We start from the raw sequence: 14,991 nt of genomic DNA, 5'->3' as shown, positions 1-14,991 counted from the left end.
AATCATCTTGACCGAGTACACAAGCTATACAATATTTTTGAGAAAATGTTTACCATGGGATGGTACTAAAAACGTGACACTTTAAAAGCACAGGTGTTCCATTATGAAAGACTACATAAAAGGGATACACTTAATGAAAGAGCCTTATAGAGAGGTGGTGAGGTGAGTTGAAATTGGGTTTACACGTCGTGTCCAAAATTATTGCACTTATATAACGACGTGCATGTACGTGTGTGTGTTTGTGTGGCTGCCGATTTATAGTGCTAGCTCACTGAGATACCATGCCGCAGTTTAACATGAATACCCCACTCAGACACAGTATACTGACTCCGAGCCGACCAGTCCTTGTTTTAGCCCCTTAATGTCGAGCGCCAGACAGTGTAACAACAAGTACCATCTTTTAACGTCTTTTGGTATGACGCGGCCGGTGATCGAACACGGGACCTTCCGCTCTCCGGGCGGACGCTGCCGTATAGAGAGTGTGTTACTAAAAACTCGATATTGATTAAAAATGAGAGAGTAACAAGTGGTGGCTTTGTGGATTCGTTCTTGTTAAGTCAATAGGGCTGCTGTCTGGTCAAACAGGAGAGTATCTAGAAAACGTACTAATTAAAAATCGTATACCATCACTCACAAGCAAAGTATAGTGAGTCAGAAGTATATGTATACACCATTTGTATGCTAGGTGTAACAGCTGATACCATTTGAAAAGAACAAGGTAACATAATGAAGTAGTTTTTCCCGTGAGAAAGTGACAACATGCTGAATCACCTTACTTGCAGAGTGAGTATAAATATAACGTGTTAGTGGTTCATTTCGGGAGAAGACACTTTACTCGAAAATGTCTGACAATCACATCCACACTACGCTTGAGTGGGCTGCTGGCCATTGGCTGTCCATCAACTTGCTCCGTGATGATGCTTGGGTGCATCTTTCAAACTACAACAGCAAAAAGGAAAGGAAAAGCAGTGTATTTAGAAAACTGATTGAAGATCGCGAACAAATTCTATCTGCTTTGGAGGACTATATTAAGTGCTTTGGCTATTATTATTATATTATTATTATTATTATTATTATTATTATTAATTTACCCTTCCTTTTCAGTCATCGTGGGGTACAATGCTCGGTGAGACGAGAAAGGAAAAGACTGCTTCAGCGTAGATTGCATCGCGGGTATTATCGACACATACGCGAGCATCTCACTGTGTTTTCTAAAATAAAAGCATATTTTTAATCAGAATGTGTGTATGTTTTATGTTTCAATTCGCAGTTATTCGCTCTCATGGTCTATCAATGTGATATGAGCCACTAGTGTGATACGAGTTACCTCCCTTGGATCACAAGGGCAGGCCGCTCGCTTCACCCGTCTTTCGGTGCATGTATTCATGCCAGCCAGCGTTCATTGTTTCTTCACTGTCAATAGTGTATTACCTCCCTTACACCGGTAAGCCGTTCGTCGACAGGTATCTGGTGTAGCCGAACGGTTTGACCGTTGTTTTTCCAGCTAAGTTTACTACATGATGATATATAAGAAGAAATTAAATCCAGCCATGTACAATTGATGGAATAAATATGATTAAACCAAATATGAACTAAGAGGAATGGTTAATTTAAACGGAATATATGGAGGAATGATTAATGAAACAGTGTTGTACAGTCATAAGGTAAGTTCACTTATTTTCATTATTACTATTACATCAATTATTTATATGTCATAAAGCAGAAAACATACGAATTACACATCTGCAGATGGGTATAATGTATACTTTCTACTCAAGTTCTAACATAATGGCGAAAACAAGTAACAGCTATATTATCTAGTTGGTGATTGTCTAAAAGCAATATTTAACCCTTAGTGTAACGTTAACACACTGAAACAGATAAACACTTAAAGAGTGATAGAAATGTTGATAGATAAAGGTTAATAGATTTAGGTGAATGAATACCGCTATGAACGATAACATAATATTTTAACACTTAGTGAAACGTGAATGAAGTAGAGAAAAATGTTTATAAACGAATTGACATCGGTGAAAGGGTTAACAGGTTCAGCGGCTAAAACCCACACACCCTTTGCGTGTAAAGAGTGGGTGAGAGACAGCTATCCCAAGTGTATTGATACTAATGTGCGGTGACATAATTACATGTTTGAACAGAGCGAATATATACAGAGCCAGCCTTACTGCTAGTCTCCTTTATCAAAATTTGCTTCTATTGTGTGAAAGGTATTGACTGGCCTCTGTGGTATGCTCCACAAGAATGCTTTTGTTTGTTTCTTTACTCTACGCTCCACAGGAATGCTTTTGTTTGTTTCTTTACTCTACGCTCCACAGAAATGCTTTTGTTAGAAAAATTCCATGCTCCACAGGAATTTGTTGAAATTCTATGCTCCACAGGAATGCTCTTGTTGGTGCTGTACGCTCCACAGGAATGCTTTTGTCCGGAAGGAATTACTTTCTCTCTACTGCCAAACTTTGATAGGTATGTATTATATTGAATGTGTCTCAGGTATTAAATCATTGTTGCAAGTTTTGTGTTGAATTGTCATTATAAATGATAATATATAGGTGAAAATTCGGGGGATTTTTTAACAGTTCGTTGTATCCGTTTGTTCGCTCTTTCCGTGTTCGTGATCTCGGTGATCCACTGTAGTAAATTAGCAGGTTTAAAAATATATACTTTCATCGACATTTTTCGTATTTATTTTCGTTTGGAGAGAGAAGTAGTGACAGTAGTGAGTGGCCGTTCCGGATGGTTCAAATTGCATAACTCTAAAGATCAAAACGACGATACAGACTATTATTTTCCCTTCCGCGCAGTCCTTACTGTAACGCTATTGTCCCAAATGAAACAAGCCTAGATGTTCAACAGGTTCAGGCTGAAATTTCCATCCCACTGGGACTCCTCTTATCAACATAATAGATACTCAGAAACTAAGCTTTAGTCTCACCGTGAAGGACATCTATCCAAAAGATCCCATGCAAGTCTAGAATTCTTCAGATTTCTTCAGACAGACTCTCCATGTTTCTATCGATATACTAGTATATCAAAATACAATTACGTTTTTAGAGCGTCTGTGAGTGTATATGTGTATTTATTTTGGGCAAAACATATATACTGATGAACGTCAACAAATGCAACCTCACTCCTTATATTGACAGATACATAAATCATAACAAAATAATTCAGTAAACATCAAACTTTAATTATTGAAAGGGAACTATATCAACGCGGAGAGTCGTGACGTCGTGATGTAATCCGTCCCAGTTGGAGTGACATCCCTTCGTTTTACAAACGATCTTCAGCAAGCAATGCTTGTCGTAAAAGGCGAATGTGCTTGTAAGACTGATATAACGAGACTGGGTGGTCAGGCAGGCTGACTTGGTTGATTCATATCATCGTTTCTCAATTGTATAGATCAATCATGATGTCAACCACTGGATTGTCGGGTCCAGACTCGATTATTTATAGATCGTCATCATACAGCTGGAGTCTAGCTGAGTGCGACGTTGAACAACAAACAAACATTCCCTGGCCATGTCACAGACTCGGTTATAGCAGCAGGAAATACTAGATGAACATGAAACAATATTTACTCACCCTTATCTGACTGTGGTACATTTAACAGGAAAATCATGAATACAATTTGCAACAGTCAATATCGACACCAGGTAATATTATGAAAGAACTCTTTTGAGTGTGTAATGAATGCAAAGAGTAGATCCGTGTTTACAAAGTAGCACACCGAGTTGGCCTTTGTGCTCAGTCACGTGTGTATATATAGTGGCCCTTTATGCAAGGATGCAAAGGTTTCTGAGTGAGTGTGTGAGTTTAATTTAATGCTGCAATATCACGACAGAGGACACAGGTTTGAAGTAAGAGAGTTCTCACATCATCCATACCTCAGACATTCTGATTGGTCGATCAGAAGTAGGTGGGGGGTTGGGTGTGTGTGTGTGGGGGGGGGGGGGGGGGGGTAGGAGTAGGTCGGTAGGAGTTAGAAATATTACACAAGCGGCAGCCCGGTAGTGAAATATTTCAAGCAGTGGTGCAATACATGTAGTTGTGAAATACCCTCGCTATAACCGTAACACAGTGTTCCGTCTCCCGAGGGGGTGTGCACAGAGTAAAGCATAGCTAGAGTGTCTAGTTAGGCATGCTAGGGATTGTCTTTCATAATTATATGTAAAACAAACTTTGAAGTAAGCCAGTAGTATAAATATGCCATTTATAGATGTTTATCATTTCTACTGTCAAAATTCAAGCTGAAGGATAAGAGGAGTATTTGTCAAGTATGTATTTTAATCCCAAACAGACAGTCTGTTTTTCTGGACCCACTGAGCTCTATATTATCAAGAAGGAGGACACATTTGATATTGGATTACATCACATTAATTTTAGTTGTTTATTCACTTCACAGGCATTTGAGGTATACGTTTAAACGGAAAAGAGTGGTTGCTACTGGTTTTAATGGTAGATGGGATATTGACGTGTCTAACATAGCTTCGGATAATGATGGTGTCAATTACTTGTTAATAATATCAGTATTTTTTGCAAGATAACTATGGGTGGAACAGATGAAAAACAAGACTCCCAACTCTGTTGTCAAAACCCTGTTGGAAATATTTACAACCTCTCCTTTCCTCAAAATCATAAGGTCGGATAAAACCTTGAATTCAACAATAGAAAAGTGAAAACCTATTTACAAAGTAAGAGCCTCACCTATTATGTCACCCAGAATGAAACAAAAGCATCCTATGCTGAGCGTGTGATTCGTACTCTCAAGACATGTACAGATATTTCACGTTCAAGCAAACGTATTACTACCTGGCCAGCACGATCTGGTCAAAGACTACATAGATCAATAAACCAATGATCAGCACCAGACATTGATAACAGGAATGAAGTTTAAGTATGGAAAAAACCAATACATTGATACATTAATCAAACCTGTCAAATCCAAGGTTGTGACTAAAGTTAAGGTAAAGGCTAAATCGATCAAGAAACACTTTAAATTTAAAGTGGTTGATCATGTGAGACTGTCTCATCTAAGACATACCTTTCAAAGAGACTACCAAGAAAAAGACGATGTTATGGAGATGGTATTCCAATCTATCATATGACAGATGTGGAAGACGACCCGGTTCAAAGCATCTTCCCGAGGCAAGTGAGTTAACTGACTATAAAAGTCCAGTTTGCACCCTTGCCGAACTAGGCAGGTATTATGGAGTTAGATTTTGGCTGGACAAACGAGTGTATGCATAGTCCAATCAAAATTGCGCACCGAAATCGAAATCCGGTTCGTAAAGTGTCGTGCAGATTTAGGTCGACTGCAGGATTTGCAAAGCATGTGCACCGCTAACTCGTTGTCAACAGATATTTTCTAAATCTGTTCATGTTTTAATGAAGGTGCTCGCGTGATTTGATGCACTTCGCGATGTAAGACTCGTTTTGTCACAATATAGATCTTGATTATCAATCAGATCGTCTTGACTGGGCGCCACCGTTTTGTGAGGTTGAATCTGATTGGTCAATAGGAGAGGCATAGAAAGGACATAACTCGTAATAGCCACTGGTGGCGCTACGATCGAGCCCAGGAATTCCAGCCTTGTCCGGCAAGGGTGGAAACTGGACTTTTAAAGTCAGTTAACTCTCTTGCATTTTTGAAGTTGGGTTCAAAGTAGTTTTCATGAAAACGAAATGCAGAGAGTTAATAAGTGTGATGATAGCATATGGCGATTGGAAAAAGTACTTAAGAAGAGAAGGAGAACTTGTCAGAAAAAAATGGATTGGTTATCCTAAGAAGCTTAACAGCTGGATTAAGGAGACCAATCTTCATAATGTATAAATATTGAAGCCAAGAAAGGTGAGGAGTTCATTTTACATTCAACAACTGATGTGTCAACATGATATTTGGTCCAAATTTTCCAAGCAGTATGTCTGGCCTTAAGACCTGGTACGACATATTTATGCAAATCATTCCGACGAAGATCAGCACGTAACCAACAGTTATCTACCACCACCACCACCACCACAGCAGCAGCAGCTGCAAGTAAACAGTTATCTGCAACCACCACCACAACAGCAAGTAAACAGTTATCTGCAACCACCACAACAGCAGAAAGTAAATAGTTATCTACAACCACAACAGCAGCAAGTAAACAGTTATCTGCAACCACCACAACAGCAGCAAGTAAACAGTTATCTACCACCACCCCCGAAGCAGCAGCAGGTAAACAGTTATCTACAACCACCACCACAGCAGTAAGAAACCAACACATATCTACAACCACCACCACTGCAGCAGCAGCAGCAGTAGCAGCAGCAGCAAGCAAAGGAAACAGTTGTCTACAATCACCCTCGCAGCAGCAGCAAGTAAACAGTTATCTACAACCACCAACACAGCAGCAGCAAGTAACCAACAGTTATCTACAACAACCACCATTGCAGCAGCAGCAGCAGCAAGTAATCAGTTATCTACAACCACCACCACAACAGCAGCAAGTAACAAACAGTTATCTACCTGCACCACCGCGGCAGCAAGTAACCAACAGTTATCTACAACCACCACCACTGCAGCAGCAGGAAGTAAACAGTTATCTACAAGCTCCACACAGCTAGTAACCAACAGTTATCTACCTGCACCACTGCGGCAGCAAGTAACCAACAGTTATCTCCACCACCACTGCAGCAGCAGCAGCAGAAAGCAAGCAATCAGGTGTCTACAATCACCCCCGCAACAGCAGCAAGAAAACAGTTATCTACAACCACCAACACAGCAGCAGCAAGTAACCAACAGTTATCTACCTGCACCACCGCGGCAGCAAGTAACCAAAATGTATCTACAACCACCCCCACTGCAGCAGCAGCAGCAGCAAGCAAGCAAACAGTTGTCTACAATCACCCCCGCAGCAGCAGCAAGTAAATAGTTATCTACAACCACCACCACCGCAGTAGCAAGTAACCAACAGTTATCTACAACCACCGCCATTGCAACAGCAGCAGCAGGAGCAGCAGCAGCAGCAGCAGCAAATAAACAGGTGTCTACATCCAACCCCGCAGCAGCAGCAGCAAGTTAACACTTATATACAACCACCAACACAGCAGCATCAAGTAAAGAGTTATCTACCTGCACCACCGCAGCAGTAGCAAGTAGTTATCTACAACCACCACCACAACAGTAGCAAGAAAAGAGTTATCTACCTGCACCACCGAAGCAGCAGCAAGTAACCAACAATTATCTACAACCACCACCACTGCAGCAGCAGGAGCAGCAGCAAGTAAACAGTTGTCTACAAATACCACAACTGCAGCAAGTATACACTTATCTACAACCACAAACACAGGAGCAGCAGAAAGTTAACGGTTATCAACAACCACCACCTCCACTGCAGCAGCAGCAGCAGCAGCAGCAGCATGTAAACAGTTATATATCACCACCACCACAGCAGCAGTGCACCAACACAAGTATCACCACAAACGAAACGAGAGACATTCAAGTATTCACTTGCATTAATTGCTGTCATTGTAGGGCCAAGGACCAACACGAGTGTGGTGTTATTTTAGAAAATATTCTAATCTCCATCGTCAAGTACGGGCACGGTGTCCTGAAAACTGTGACCAACCTCTAAGGAAACGACCTAAACTAGACTTTCCTGTTACTGATTCTGATATCCTCTGGCGCTCGGCATTAAGGGGCTAAAACAAGGACTGGTCGCCTCGGAGTCAGTATACTGTGTCTGAGTGGGGTATTCATGTTAAACTGCGGAATGGTATCTCAGTGTGCTTAGCACTATAAATCGGCATCAGTCCGGACTAGTACAAGCAGCCACACACACACATACAAACACACACCTCACCTATAATTAGCGGTGTTGTTTTCTTTCCCATTATATAAAAGTGAATACAGTGTTGGGTTCAAACCGCAGACCCCTTCCATGACATTTCCACCTGACTATAAATTTAGCAATGACTTTAGCATTGACGTTTGAGCAGAGAGGATGGGTGGGGTCATAACTGCTGATGTCGAAGTGTTCAATGTGCTCTTCCATATCTGCATAGAGGTCTGCTGCCAAAACTACATTTGAAGTTTTCAAAATTTTCGATTGTGATTTTACAGCAGTCCACTTCATGTATGATTTCTATTACCAGTTTATAAGAGAAATGTATGTCAACAGTTTTCAGTTACTGTTTACATACATCGACTCTCTGTGTTATGGGATCCAAACTTCAGGCCTGTTTGCAGAGATGAAAAGCACGCTGAGCTTTTCAACTCCATATGACCCTGCCCATACTCTTTACTCAATCGCTCCCGCTGTTTTCCTATTTCTAACACCTACAGACACGCTCTTTCCTTTGCCAATCAGATTAACGCCCATTCCCATCGACCAATCAGAATGTCTAAGGTTTGGGTGATGTAGGGCTCTCATACGCCTTTAATCAAATAATAACTAGATAATGGAGGTTATGTGAACGAACACCGTACTGGTAGGAACAGGCGTGGTGCTGTTTCGGAAAAATGAATTTTGTGTAATGGGCGAGTTGGGCTTCACGTAGCTTTCAGCAACATTGCAGCAATATCACGGAGGGGTACATCAGTCATTCACACAAGGATTCCCCACACAATCACCTTTAGAAATATGTAGGTCAATGTTCTCCATCTGCACAAGGACGCGTATTCCCCTGTTTTTAGTCTCATTGTGATACACCATTTATGTGGTGCATGGATTGCTTTGAGTTGTAACTTGGGCAGCTGGAAGTCACCTTGGAACGCCGTTCTTCACGGACTTCGGGTAACGTATCGGTAAGTATCGATCACAATTATTTTTAATATAATATTTTAATATAAACGATTCACTCGATCCCTTCGATTTGCTGATGGATTTGTTTGTGACGAGTGCTATCGATGAGGCGGGACACGCTTACCTTTCCGCAAACGCCTGGCATCATCACCATTTAATAGGGTGAATTAGTAGAAATTTAGAAAGTAGTAAATGAAGCCATCAAAGCTTTAATGTAAATGGAAGTCCGACAACTGGTGGTCTAGATGACCTACTTTGTATGTACCCGTTTGACAAAACTTAGTGTAAATTGGCACGGCTCCCATAAGGTACACAAAGTACGCGATCTAGGCTACAATTGGTGGGACTTCCATTTTTGTTTCTTATGAATATGGAAAGGGTCGTTCGGCTTTTTTTAACTTTCCACTCATCAGGGTCAGATTAATACGATTAAGATGTGAGATCTATATTATGTGTATACTCGTGTCAGTAGTTCCGTCTTTTCTGGAACCGTTTCCTTAATTCCCAAGTTAATTTATTAATTGATAAATTCTTACTACTACTACTACTACTGCTGCTGCTGCTGCTGCTGCTACTACTACTACTACTACTACTACCACTTCTACCACTTCTGACAACAACCACTACTACTACTGAAGCTGCGTCATTTCATACACTTAGAAATAGTCCAAAAATAGAAAGAAAAGGACACATATTTCATTACACATGTTATATGAATCGGTACATGAGAACTCAATAAAATACACGATAAAACATCCGCCCAAAAGGACTATGAACCTCAAGTTACACTATACCACATACATATAAAAGGGAGTGGTATCACTATTACACTGCAAAGAGCTTTACGAATTTGTCATTACTAAATAAGAATGTGACCTAGTCAATGTGCTACAGAAGACTGTAAAATGGATTTACAGTCAATACATATTTCCACAAATTATATTTCAGGCCAGAATAGAATGGACAACTGATCAGAAAATGAACTTCATCTTCAATGGAGTCACTGTCACATAGTGAGTGAGTGAGTTGGTTTTAACGCCGCTTTTAACAGTATTCCAAATATATCACGGCGTGTTAGCTTTATGTGGGAGGAAAGCCCGAAGTGATGCAGGTCTCAGACGTTTACAAATTCGGTCAAACCCACGAGCACGGGTATGGTGCTGACAAACCTAGAAACATGAAGGGGGAACTAGGATTCGAAACCACAATCACAGGTTTCTGGCGTGCCCAAGGGACGCAACTCTGCACAGCGAATCGCGGCGCCTGAGATGACTTGTGATTTCAGTCACATAAGAATTGGATGAAACAAGATACTTTTATGTGCTGGAAGATAAAGTAGACTAGGAGACATTAATTAACAGTGTTACCAAGCTTGATGTGTTCTGTGCTTACTGACTTTAATGAAGTGTACTAATCTATCAGTTAATGAATAACGAAACTGCACACTTATAACATTCACCTTGAATTTTGTAATCGCATTACGGAACTGTTTCTGTTTGTTAAACCGTTTGATTACCATGGCTACAACTCATGTCAACTTATGCCGTATAAGTAACAACATTGACGATTCCGTCAGTTGTCTACTCTGGGTATGATCCTTGACAGGCATTCGTTGAATGGAATAGGACCAAGACCTGCAAGTGGTTGATGGTACCCATAAGGAAAAGCTACATACATTGAGTCACAAAAGTTAAAAAACATTAATTGCTTTTTTGATTATTCATAATGTCAAGATCAAACGTCGGTTCACAACAACGAAAGCAATGTTATTTAAGGATTTTCATTTAGATTTGCTATTGACTGATCCCTTCCAGACTTTCCGAAGAGCTGTTTTGCATAACAAGATAGACCATACAGTACAAAGACGCTACAGCCAAATGCACATATCAGCCAATGAAAACATTTGTCACGTATCACTGCACCAATGAACCGGTAGCTTTAGGCTACGCCCTAAATAGTTTTGTTTTGGAATCCGATTAGCAGATTGTGATTTCAGCACTTTCACTTTGGCATTTAAATACTTTCTACGAATATTATTAAATGTTTTCTCCGGGGAATTAATTTAATGTTATCGATATTTGCAACACAATCGCTATCAATTTACTTCCACATTAACCCTCTTTAATAATAAAAGCTTGGATCGTATGTTCATGATTTCAGTTACTGGATGGTCTGAGTCTGATTCGATTATTTACAGGCATCCGTGATATAGCTGGACTATTGTAATTTTAAACAAATCTCACTTACTCACCTATCTCATGTATGTTTTCATTACAGGCGCAATGGCCTACGTATACAGTCTAAGACTTGTCGTCTTGCAGTGTTGGATATATTACCTACATGCAGCGGTGACAACATTCTGCACACCTACATTTGATGGTCGATACGGAGGAACGTTACTGAACTGTAGTGGGCTTCATCTAAAGTCCGTGCCTGTAAATCAGGGACCTAATGTCACCAGCCTCGACTTGAGAAACAACCAGCTGCAGTCTCTGGATAACAACAGCTTTATTTCATACCCCGACCTGAAAGGTCTCCAGTTGGACAACAATTTGATAGATCACATGGATTCGGGGGCTTTTTCTGGTATACAGGGCCTCGAGACACTAAGTATGAATTCGAATAAATTAAGAATGGACACCAATACCTTTCCAGATGACATCTTTGTCCCCCTAATAAATGTAAAGGAACTTCACTTGAAAGGGAACGATGCATATGCCGTGGGTTTAACAATGATATATCCTGACAAGGCATTCAGCAAACTTGTGAACCTTCAGTATTTATCCCTGGATAGCTCAGCAAAGGTAGTATTTAAAAGTGGATTTGAGAAACTGATAAATCTTCGAACTCTTGTGCTTGGATCAAGTGCATTATATAATGATAAAGAAAACAGTTGTAGTCTGAAGGAAATAGCAAATAACACATTTAGTTCATTTCGATCAACAAATCTCTCTACTCTTATATTGGATCTATGTAATCTTTTTCATATTGAAACAGATGCATTTGAACCATTGCACCATCTGTCGATTCTTTCGATGGAAGGTGTTGATTGGTTACTTCCTACTGCGGCATTCAAATCATTGGCTGGTTTACGAGGAAGAAATATGACGCTCCTGAACATGCGCCACGTGTTTGTCTTCGGGCAAATGACACAGGATGAACTGCCTATGACAATGCTAACAAATGGAACAGTACAGCACTTGGGTGATATTTGTGTTGAAATGGTTGACATAAGCGATAATCAAATTTACTATATAGAAACCGCAGGACTTGTTGATTCACTTTTTTCGACTTGCATCAAGCACTTTGATTTATCAGATAACAGGCTCACTGGACGAGTATCAATGTTTGACATATATAAATTTTCGAATTTGGTTTACCTGGATATCTCAGTGCATGTGACGACTCAAAATAGATTTACATCCCCTCGCCTCTTGTCCTCGTCTTTAAGTCGTACTCCAGATGGACATTTTAACGTAATGCTCCCTGAAACCCTGCAGGTGTTCAATATGAGTAACCTAGGCACAGTAGGAGGTATGAAAGCAGGTATTCGTTGCTGCAACTGCACCAGTTTGCGTGTGCTTGATATATCATATTTAGAAATGAATTCATTTAACTATCCATTTCTGGGTTTTGAGCATCTCTTAGAAATAAATCTGTCGGGTAATGATATAAGAAATATTATGGGAGCATTTTTTGATACTTTTAGTGGGTTACGAATTCTTAAGTTGAATTATGTGAATGCTGACAGTCTTTTCCTCACAACAAAAGGCAAGTCACTATTTAAGAAGCTAAAAAATCTCCAAAACATACATCTTACACATTCATCAATAGACTTTTTGCCAAATGACATATTTTCCGACAACTCTGATCTCAAACACATCAAGCTATCCAATAACAATTTCAAAGATATACCTTTCGATCTCTCTCACTGTCCTAAACTGTCCTCACTTGATATGGCTTACAATTCTATTTCTACTCTAACCCCTCGCGAACGCGATATGCTGCAAACACTGTGTCAGAACAATAACATGTCATTGTACCTTCACGGCAATATATTAGCGTGCGGCTGCAGCAGCATAGATTTTATTGAGTGGTTGCACAGTGCCCCCCTGAACCTTGACAGGGATGAGTACGAATGTGTTGCTGAGAATGGCAGTCTTACGACGACACTGACTGTGTTCCTCAATAGAACAATGGTTTGGAGAAAATGCATTGGTAAACTCCTACTCTCTGTGACTTTGACAATTACAGTGTTAATAGGCTTTGTACTGGTCTCGTCGATTCTTGTTCATATGAACTGGACAAAGGTGCAACGATACATAATCAAAGCATTTGGCCTTGTTAATGAAGAACCGGTGGCGAAAAGGGAGGATTTCCATTATGATGCGTACATTGGGAGTTCGGAAACGGACTGGATCTACGTATACGGGGAAATGAGAGACATGTTGGAAGTAAGGTTTGGATTACGTCTTTTCTTGCATCATCGAGATACTGTGCCTGGTGGAAATATCGCTGAAGACATCATTAACGGGATACATTCTAGCTGGAGAATAGTCCTTGTCATATCTCAGGACTTTCTGGACGGAGACGAGGACGGGTGGACAAAATTCATCACTCGACGGAGTGTTTATGCTGGCAACAACATGGACAATAGGATCATTGTCCTTCTTTTAGGCGATGTGAATATTTGTGATTTACCAGTGGACTTACTGGAAGTGGTGCCGGAAGAACACATACTGGAGGTGGAGGAAGACTGTGACACTTTTAACCCTGTGTATGAACAAATAAGAATATTAATCATGAACAGATAATTAATTACCCTGGTAATTTTTATTGATTCACCTGGACTGACGGTTTCAGGTGCGTTTCTTTTGTGTATTTGTTTCTGCTTGTCTTGGGTATGCGTTGATTTTAGGAGCATTCAGGATTTCAAAATTAGTTGTATCACATGATAAATTGACCAGATATGATATATTCAAGGATAAATTGTAACAGATGTTACATTCTCTAATCCATAGTGATTTCCTTTCCAATAAAGGAGACAAGTAATTTTATTACAATTTTAACGGATGTGATCAATCTGCACCAAGATGTATGACTAGAGGGAACATCTCGAGTTTCTTATCGTGAATTTCCCCTTCATATCGCGCAAAATACTTACGTACTCCAGAGCATGTACATTTTATTCAAATGTCATTGAAACACATTTTGTTGGCCTGTATCGGGTGGTCAGGCTTGGTGACTTTGGTGATAGTGTGGCATGGTGCCCTGACGACGTAAATCATTGCTTATGATACCAATCACTGTCTTGTCTGATCGTCGTATGGCAGCATTATTAATAAAGCCGAGTGCGGCATAAGGCAACAAGCAATCATTGACTTTTCCGAACCGAGCCTGATTATTTTCTGATTATTATTTTTTGGCTTTTGAATTAATCCGATTGACAATTCACTCAAATGTGTCCACCTTTATGCAAGTTCAAATTGATATTTGAAGAAATCATATCAAAAGTGATCAAAATTGCTTAGTTAACCTGAAGCTACAGTGCCCTTTTGCTTATTAGGTGTTGGCGGCGATATCAGAGGCACTGTAATGTGTGCGAGTGTCTGGGTTGAGATAGTGTCTTGGCTGCTGCCTGACGTTCTCAAACGAGTGAGAGTTGGTCCACGCCATCTAAGAGTTGATGATGTCAAGTTTGTATAAACAAATCCCACTCATTCTACCAATGTTATTATTGTGCCAGTGCATCGGAATCACCTTATGGATGAAACATAACTGCACGTTTACATACCCTGTGCTTGCATCAGGATTTGAGAATACCTTCCATGATTGTAGAATACGCTACATGATATACAGCTGTTGTGACTGGTGGATGATTTCTACGCAAATTTAAAAAAGAATAGTATCAATAAAGTATCACAAAACGCCAATCGTTAATCACCACTTTTGTCCTGAAAGTAGATCAGAACTATACATATCTCTGTAGTTTCATGGACCGGCAAATGTGATTTTTCGTCCTTAATTAGCTGAGTGGTGTTTACCACATCATTTCCATCATTCGTGTTTAGTTTTTACTTTTACAACTTCTTGTCATACCTAGCTGATGCACCTTCAGCTGCAGTTATATAATACTCGAGGATTGCCTACTGCCAACTTGTATTTTTATAGGCCACTTATTAGACTCAAA

At 40.1% G+C, this 14,991-nt stretch overlaps 1 protein-coding gene across 1 annotated transcript; it reads left to right on the top strand.

Moving 5' to 3' along the window:
- The first annotated feature begins 8,465 nt into the window (after positions 1-8,465).
- On the top strand, positions 8,466-14,569 carry LOC139474426 (toll-like receptor 4). The gene is made up of 2 exons (XM_071257440.1): positions 8,466-8,803; positions 11,079-14,569. The coding sequence occupies exon 2, from the start codon at positions 11,084-11,086 to the stop codon at positions 13,613-13,615; it is 2,532 nt and encodes an 843-aa protein (XP_071113541.1). The 5' UTR covers positions 8,466-8,803; positions 11,079-11,083; the 3' UTR covers positions 13,616-14,569.
- The last annotated feature ends 422 nt before the right edge of the window (positions 14,570-14,991 follow it).

This window comes from Haliotis cracherodii, unplaced genomic scaffold, assembly GCF_022045235.1.
Source record: "Haliotis cracherodii isolate W230 unplaced genomic scaffold, xgHalCrac1.p SCAF_3, whole genome shotgun sequence".
NCBI lineage: Eukaryota > Metazoa > Mollusca > Gastropoda > Lepetellida > Haliotidae > Haliotis > Haliotis cracherodii.
This window is presented reverse-complemented; position numbering and strand designations above follow the sequence as displayed.

What these genes read in the sequence shown, in the direction of transcription:
- LOC139474426 (XM_071257440.1), top strand. Translation starts at nt 11,084, where the DNA reads ATGGCCTACGTATACAGTCTAAGACTTGTCGTCTTGCAGTGTTGGATA.